Source organism: Daucus carota, chromosome 7, assembly GCF_001625215.2.
Source record: "Daucus carota subsp. sativus chromosome 7, DH1 v3.0, whole genome shotgun sequence".
Classification (NCBI taxonomy): Eukaryota; Viridiplantae; Streptophyta; class Magnoliopsida; order Apiales; family Apiaceae; genus Daucus; species Daucus carota.
The window spans coordinates 24,600,522-24,609,321 of record NC_030387.2 but is presented as its reverse complement, the minus strand read 5'-3'; the positions used below and the strand labels follow the sequence as shown (position 1 = coordinate 24,609,321).

The 8,800-nt window shown below is 32.3% G+C and overlaps 1 protein-coding gene across 3 annotated transcripts; it reads right to left on the bottom strand.

The window, feature by feature from the left end:
• Nucleotides 1-5,044: 5,044 nt before the first annotated feature.
• Nucleotides 5,045-8,572, bottom strand: LOC108195665 (uncharacterized). Of its 3 annotated transcripts, none has more exons than XR_010285430.1 (7): nt 8,072-8,558; nt 7,464-7,889; nt 7,239-7,343; nt 7,082-7,134; nt 6,901-6,998; nt 6,519-6,734; nt 5,045-5,706 (listed from the first exon to the last, which is right to left on the bottom strand). XR_010285430.1 is itself a non-coding variant. In XM_064080918.1 (7 exons), the coding sequence occupies exons 2-5, from the start codon at nt 7,865-7,867 to the stop codon at nt 6,935-6,937; spliced, it is 291 nt and encodes a 96-aa protein (XP_063936988.1). In that variant the 5' UTR covers nt 7,868-7,941; nt 8,072-8,572; the 3' UTR covers nt 5,045-5,706; nt 6,519-6,734; nt 6,901-6,934. The 3 variants fall into 3 exon arrangements, 2 of the variants coding, with proteins under 2 accessions (XP_063936988.1, XP_063936987.1); XM_064080918.1 differs by having other exon boundaries at nt 7,799-7,941; nt 8,072-8,572; XM_064080917.1 differs by having other exon boundaries at nt 7,799-7,889; nt 8,072-8,567.
• Between the last annotated feature and the right edge of the window lie 228 nt (nt 8,573-8,800).

Below are 8,800 nucleotides of genomic sequence, written 5' to 3'. Positions count from 1 at the left end.
TACTAGAGGACTCATTATCCATGTATTATTCATAGTATTTCATGTCGTTCAGTCTTACTCCGGGATCATTCTGATTCGTGACTCTATGTCCAGCGATGTATGGGTTGATGACCCCTGCCATCTATCGGGGATTAGGTCGATTGAGTCCACTTCCTTTAGCCATGTGGTCTAGAATTTCATCCCTGATTAGAAAGGAAATGAAATAATCATGTTCAGCGGGGGAGTTTGCTATCACAGAGGTATAGAAGTTATGTAGCGGCGACATAATAGAGCCAAAGGTCAACAAGACTGAGGTCTAGATGTGTATGTCTAGAGGATGCGGTGAGGGCCAACGTAGTGGAAGTATTTAATGTCGTCGAGATTGAGAGTCCAACCCCTCGTGTTAGTGTTTTCCTGATTGGATGATGGAACGTGAACTTTCGAGAAAACTGATCTTCGTGGTCTCTTCATGTTTGTTATCTTCTTCCCAACAATGGTGTTAAATGTTATGGTTTAAAAATAAAGAGGGTGAGCCTCATGATTTTGACTGCTATCGCCAGTCTGAACTCAAACGGTCCTTACAATATGACTACTTATCTTTACCGAGATACAGAATCAAGTCAAAAATGTAATTCTAATTGTGAAGAGTAAAACCCTTTATATAGATATCTCAAGTGTTAAAGCTAGAGTAGAAGTATGTTTTGGAGTTTGAGATTGAAAAGAATGTAATTCTAATTGTGAGGGGTAAAACCCTTTATATAGATATCTCAAGTGTTAAAGATAGAGTATAAGTATATTTTAGAGTTTAATATTGAAATGAATTGTGTTTTGATCATTATCTCTAGTCGTTAGTGATTATCTAGAATTCTTGGTATTCATCTTTAAGTAGTTGAAAGCCATCTAGAACTCTTGGAGATAAAGTTTTAGATCCTTCTTGTAGTTTCCTAGGTGGAATAGAAGTTCCAAATACTGGCTCTGGCGAGGCTAGGGGTTCGTGCCTTAAGGTTCGACAGGCCACGTACCTCAAATAGGTTCGACAGGCCACGTACCTCAACCGTGGACGTTTAGTGAACTTTTACATAGACAGATTTTCTAGTGTGTGCCCATATGCACACATTAACCACTTTTAAGTAGGTGGTAATATCTATTGACTACAATCTAATTAACAATGATAGCCCCTTGCATACTAATACAATTCATCCACCTAAATAAAAAGTAGTTATTAATGTGTAGAAAGACCCTTAATTAATATAAAATTAATTAATATATCATTATCCCAATCCCTTATAAAGTGGGCTTCTTCTTTGTTGGGCCTCCTAATAATCCATAAAATAATTAAACTTAATTTAAACACATATATCAATTGTAACTTTGTATTAAAAATTATATAAGTGATTGATGATATAATATTATTAAATATGTTTATTATTTCATTTATCAATTCATTCAATTCATCGAAAATAAAGGAGAAACTACTTTAAGTCATCAACAAACACAATCATATAGAAAAATATGGCATTCAAGATATATGATCACATTTAACAAATGACCTATAAGAGTTAATTTTCATAAATTATAAAATGTTAGAAAAATATTTATTATAATCAAAAGAATATCTAAATAATTAAAACTTCTTTTGATCAAATAATTTCATATGTTAATGGAAGTACATGATAAATTATTAAAACCTTTTTCTTTTGCAAATAATTTTTATTGTCAACAATTTACTTTAATCGAATAGTAATGCAAAAAAATCATGAGAAATAACATATTATTTTTTTATGAATTTCAGATAGATAGTGATGACTTAATGTAAGATATTATTCCATCTTTTACAAAATCTTAATATAATTTTTTTAGTCTAACAACATTTACTGGAAGATGACGAGGTTATAGTTTCTTGATGAGGCCAACTATACTTGAAGCTGACCGAGCCATAATCAGATATATCTGGCTTGACATATATATGTTCTCCATCCCAATCGATGACCGAAGTGTCCGGAAATTCAATTGAATTAAAATCATGACATGCTAACACTATGCTCGTTTGTGTGCATGTACCGGGATTCTTAATATTAACCTGAAATTCTGTAATTCCTGATACTTCTCCAAGATTAACTTGTTCCACTACAACTTGACTTGGAGAACAATCACCACTGCCTGCACATCAAAATAAATTTCATGATCTTTTTATGATTATAGGATGAAAAAAAATAAAATCTATTAACTATAATTGATTTGTTAAGTTAATATAAAAATTGAATATTTATTTTGATTCCGCCATCTTCACGTAAAAAGGAATGTTCACATATATTAATTTTAAATTTTGTTAAGTATATGTCAAGTTAATAAATTTGAAAACTTTTGAAAAGATATAAATTTAATCAAAATCTAGGTACATGTTTTTTTTTACATAATATAAGTATATGTTAGTTATGCTCAATGGAAACCACAACGCAACATTCAAAAATAGAATGATGCACTTATATAGAAATCTACTTAATAATTAATAATTAACAAAGTATATGGAATGACAAATTGCTATTACACATTGAAATCAAGAATACCTTTGCCAAAGAGAAGAAGGGAGAAAATAACTAAAAAAATATACTTGATTGTTTCTACTTTTGCCATGAAACATGTAATTATATGGGTTATTATGTTCTTATAACTTTGAATTCTCAATTTAGTAGATTATGAAATGTGTTCTCACAAAAATGTTATGGCTTTCCCTTATATAAATAATGATAGATGAATAAATAAAGGTACATGAACTAGTATTGAATGAAAAATTTACTATCTCCAAGTATTAAATTGAGATCTTATCTTTAAATTGTACAAAATCTTTGTTGGTACAAGTCATGCATTTATAACAACAAGTCTAAATACAAGTCATAATGACTCTATAATAAAAAGAGGTTAAGTATCAAGTTGCTCACTGAAGTTAAACAAGTAACTAATATTGTTTGCTCTTATAATATTGAACTTAACTACATTATTTTCAACTTTTTAATAACTAAAAAAATCTATCCGATTCGAAACTCAATGCATTTTTCTTTAGATATTAAATTTTGGACTTTATTTTATTTCAAAACCCAATTATAAGATTTCTCGAAACCCGATCCAAGCTTGAGCGACTATCATCCATATTCTGAAAGAAGTTTAAGTATGACTCATGTCTCAAAATTTGGAAATAAAACTTAGGGGCATTTGGATTGTGAGTGAGAATGAGAATCAGGAATGAGTATGAAGGGTATGGGAATGAGTACCGCAAAGAGAGTGTAAGGAATGATTTACCCTCTAAGTGGGATTGGAATTCTCATTCCATGTTATAAAATTACTAATCTAAACGATAACATTTGTCTTTAAGATTTTGATTCTCATTAACTGACTCATTAACCATGAACCAAACGCCTTCTTAGAAGAAGAAACTTGTAGAATTGAAAATTTTGTTGAGTGAGATATTGAGAATTCCAAACTTACTACATGTCGAGGAGTCTGGAAAAGCCTTTATCGAGAAGTCTCATGAATGTTATATAGTAATTTCAACTTATCAACGATTGCTCATAGATATACTTATTGTGAAGTCCACATATTGACATGTATTTTCACTTTGTCCATAAGTCAAAAAAGTTATATCGTGTGCACATGTTAATTAGCAAGTTAAAGAAGCATATTAATATTGTTAGGAGTTGTCCCACATCGGTTGTGGTAGGGGTAAAAAACTAGAATATAAGCCGCCGTCAGAACAACTCCAATAACTTGAGGCATTTTGGGAGGTGCCCAAAAACAAAACTGTGCGGGCTAAACCCAAAGCGGACAATATCATATAGAGCTATGATTTCAATTTCTTCATCTTTTCCAACATGTAAATTTTCTTGAATTTTCTTTTAATGTTGTCTAACTTGAATCTTAGAGATCTTGTCCACACCCGTGAAACTTCTCTTGTCTACATGTATTTTAATTGATATATAATCATGGTTTAATTTCAATCTGAAAATCTCTAATATGAGAATACCTTTACATGTATTTTGGTTTAATAATAAAATTTTTCTAGTAAGCACACTATTTTCTAGATTGTATTTTTATACTTGTTGTGTACACTCTAACCAAAAAATAAAGAGGTTTTTTCTCACAAATACCAGAGTTGAGAAAGTTTTTTTTTGTAAAAATATTGTATTTTTTAAAATATTTTTGCAAAAATATCATTTTCAGAATTTTTTTTGCAAAAATACTTGTTACATTTGCAACTTTATCTGCAACTGCTAGTAAACATATATGCAACTACAAATATAATTTTAAGAAAACTGCTAGAATTTTATTTAATTCTATAAAAAGTTGCAACCGGTTGTAAAGGTCGCAAAGATGAGCGCCCCTACGATCTAGTACTAATATCACAAAACAACTGGAAAATAGACTAAGCAATCAACAAGACTGACAACATATTGAACTCATTATTGGTCAAGACTCCACAGCTCAGTCTCTATGCTTCTCTCTAACTCTTTTTCCATTTATATATCTTGATCTCTTGTCACCAACTCTTTATCAACCAACCACAGCCCAAACATCAATCCCACACAATGATTATAGACCTGTCACCAATTTCATTTATGAATCCAATCAACATGAAAAAACTCAATTTCATGAATTTTAATTCTCTTATTACACAAATATGTAAGACTGAGTATACATGTGTATGTACATGTATGTAGAAGTCGGTGAAATAGTTTCAATGAAGTTAAAAATCTCGATTAGTTTTTACTGTGATGGAAGTTGAAAAGGTGAAAATCATTATGCCACTCATCACGATATGTTCCACCATTATCCTTTCTACCATTATCATTTTACCTACTTAGAGTATCTCCAATGGTGCTCTTACATCACTCTTTAAAATATAATATAACTAGTGAAAAAAACGCGCTTCGCGCGAGTGAGAACCACGTAGAATATAAAATATTTTAAAAAGGTCTTTATTTTCTACAATCTCTAATCCTTTTCATTTGATGTTTGTTGTTGAAATATAAAAAAATATAACTTTCTTTTAAACTCTAACCTTCAACACCTATTAAAAGAAACATATGTTTAATTTAAATCCTTGACACACAAACAAAAAACAACAATGCATAGAAAAATAGAAAAATTGGATAAAAAGTCTTGAGAGATGCATGAGACAGTAAAACACCGGCCATAGCAGCACAGTCATTCCCTGGAAACATTCCACTGTTACAGGGGGTGCTGCTCATTCCTAACTCAAAACCAACTCTCTTGATGTTATATACAATTATACGAATCGCACTCCAGAATTTATAGAATCTTCGGAATGTTTTTGAAGAATGAAATGAAGATCATATTGGAGTCATCTGCTAATCGGACCAAAAAAAAAACCCTTTACAATCATGTTAGCTGCATCTTCAATTTTCTCAGAAGTGGACGAAGCAGATGCCCTTGAGAAGTTATCAGCCACCGTCTTTTCTTGTGTAATTTCCTGGCGAACGGAACTTGTATTTATTGGAATTCTCCAAAAGATTTGTTGTAAGATAGAAAGCGGAGTAAGAATGTGGTATAGGACCCATAATCCTGATGATTTCCTTAAAGATATATTGCTCAGGAAGCATATTGAATAGGTTGGCACCTTTGCATATTACTTCCTGAACTCTTAGGGTTGAAGAATTTAGTGAGACCTTGCATAATACTTAATCTTGTCATGCTTAAAACACATAGAGGATCCTGTCATTAAGATAATACATTTTCTTTAGTACACTTTGTAAAGAATACGAAACAGAAAAGAAAAATCAAATTTACAAGTATGTAATGTAACTTTTTGAGCGTGCATATATAAACCAAAGGCACATGTGTAGGAATCAATATTAGTAGCAAGAGATACATTTTCAAATCTAGACCACGCATAATACAACGTAATCTTGTCACGCTTAAAACATGTAGAGGGTCCTGCCATTAAGAGAACACATTTTCTTTGGTATACTCGGTAAAGAAAACCAAACAAAAAAGCACAATCAAATTTACAAGCATGTAGTCAGCTTCTTAAAAGCCAGCCTTTGCCTAGAGAAAAGAGACCGAACATCTCGCAAAACCTAAATACGTACAGGATGTAAACACGTTCAAGCTCATCACATAACATAATTCACACAAGGTATCACAACTACTGGTCACGAAAGGACTTTACCTGATGCTATACTTTGGTCATCTATTCCTATAAGCAAAAATAGTAAACCCCGTAACAAAAGTGAGTGTAATAATCCATGTTATAAGCTACCCTGATTGTGCCGTAGAAAAGATTAACAGTAAAATATTAACAGCGCTACAAACTAAGACACCAAACTGGACAGCAAAGTTGGTAGCAACGATCCATCCTATATGCTAATTTGGTCTTGTATAGCAACATCTTGTTTTCCAGTCTAGTCGTGTATAGCTCCAACCATTTTCAGACAAAGTTTAAAGTTTAAATCACAATGAAACAAATAGAGTAAATATATATACACAAGCTTATCAGATTATACAGAAACAGAAATTCGAATTACCTTGGTTATTGTTGAAATTAGCATGACTTGTAGTCGATTTTGATGCTGATACATCGATTGGTTCAGTTGGTTCCCCTGTAAAGAGGCTGCCATCCTGGACATTAATCATGAATTCTGGACCTATGACACAAAGCCGGCATTCTTGGTATGTTGTCCCTCCACAAGCCGTCACCATTCTTTTTATTGCATAATGCCTTGAAGTGTAGATATGCTACCCTGAGTTGGAAAAGTAGCACAAGTAATCATACCTCCGAAGGCTAAGGAATTAGTTAAGACCTTGGTGTAATCTTGTAATCTAAACTCAAATAAACAAATTTTTTTAGGTTAACAGGTTGTGCCTGAAAATTCAAAATCAAATAACTACAACACTGGTAATTGCTACCTTAAATGCGAAGCTCCAAAAGCATCAGCATAAGCTATTGCCTCTTCTTCCCGGAGTACAATTTTTTTTGAGTTTCCAAGACATGCTTAAGATGATCCCTGTCATCAGCAAGACAAATAGTTGCTCCGGAGGAACTTATAGTTATCATATTGCAATAGGATAAATAGGAAGATGATCTTACTTGGAATCTTCATCTTGCATAGCATTATCAGCTCCATATGAACCGCCGGTATACTGAATCATATAAAAAAAACATTGACAAAATTTCGTGAGCTTTAAGATTTTTTACAAAATTACATATGTGGTAATGTTTATATGCAACAATAATAAGAAGATACCTTTGTGGATCCATTTGATACAGCGGAAGTTTTAATTTGAGCAAGCTCTTGCTCTAACGAAACAAATCTGTCAAAAAACTTCAGGGTGGCAACGAATTCACAAACCTGATCAACAAAAAAGTGAGCATAAATTTGAAAGATCACATCAACAAAACTGGGAAAAAAATACAATAACACGTAATAAAACTGATAAAAAATATAATAAATGAATAAATCAACGTAAACCTTCTCTCCATGAGTTGCATCAGCCTAGTTCCTAGGCAAACAAATCTGTTTCCGCACATCCACCTGTGCGAAAGCTAAACAAAACATATGCTTTCGGCTTTCATAAATCCCCAATGGATGGAAGCAGAATTTCAAATATTTTGAATTAAACTTGGAAAATTAACACACACAATCATAAACCACGGATTTTAAATACTCAAATTTTACCCCATTTCGCAGGAATTTAACATATGACAGGAGAAAATCAGTTGGTATAATGAAACATCACAAAACAAAAAAGTCTCAGCAATGTAATTCCAGACTTCAATTGGTATCATAAGAGAATGAATCTTTACCTCAATAGCAGCACCTCCACAGAAATCATCAGATTTTTTAGAACAATAATCAGATCCTCCTTCTGCCATTCTATATATCTTCTCACAAAATCTGGTAAAGTTCCTCGAGTTTAGCAATCGGGTTTGCAGATATTCTTGAGTTTCTTGAGAAGGATATCATTTTAAACAAAACCCTCAAGCTCATAAAGCTAACGTAAAAGACACTCAAAATCTTAAAAATAATAAACATAATTGACCAAAATAATGAGGATAAAAATCAAGATATATACAGACCTTGGAAGAATCGGCACCATCAGGATCAGAGCAGTGGACGCGGCTGAAATCTTTTTGATGCTAGCTTTGAGATGTGAACTTGAATTAAAAACAGATGGTTGAGTAATTCCGTCAAACAGTTTGGCTACATAACTAACTTCACCGTAACTATCACACATTGCAACCATTTTGGCAGCCACACTCATATATTGCAACCATTTTGGCATCAAGAAACGCATCGGGAAGCAGCCTCGGAGTATCATCTTGGCATGATCAGTTTTACTTGGGATATTGAGTTGAAATAGTGTGTGTGCATATATGACCAGAGATTTTGATTGATTTGATACGAAGAGGCAAAACTAAAGGACACTGAAGAGATACACATCTATTAAGCGATCATTTGTCTTTTTATATAGGTGGCTGTTCATCTTTCCATTACCCTTTTATATTTCAATTTTAATTTTAATTTAATTTAAAAATGCAAAAATTCAGAAAAGAAGATAATGGGAAAGAAGAGCTATCAAGCGTGCCATGTCAGCATGTGAGGAACCTCCTTTATATAAATATAAAGATATTTGGCTCTTAGTGAGTTAAGACATTGAAAAAGATTTCAACTCCAATGCTCCTCTTTATACTTGTTCCTTATTCATATTTTATTCATATAAATGAGAGAGAAAAGTAAAAAGAGAGAATTGTTGGAGATAAAGTTGAAGTGAGATCAATATTATATTCATCAAAAAGAAGTTAAGA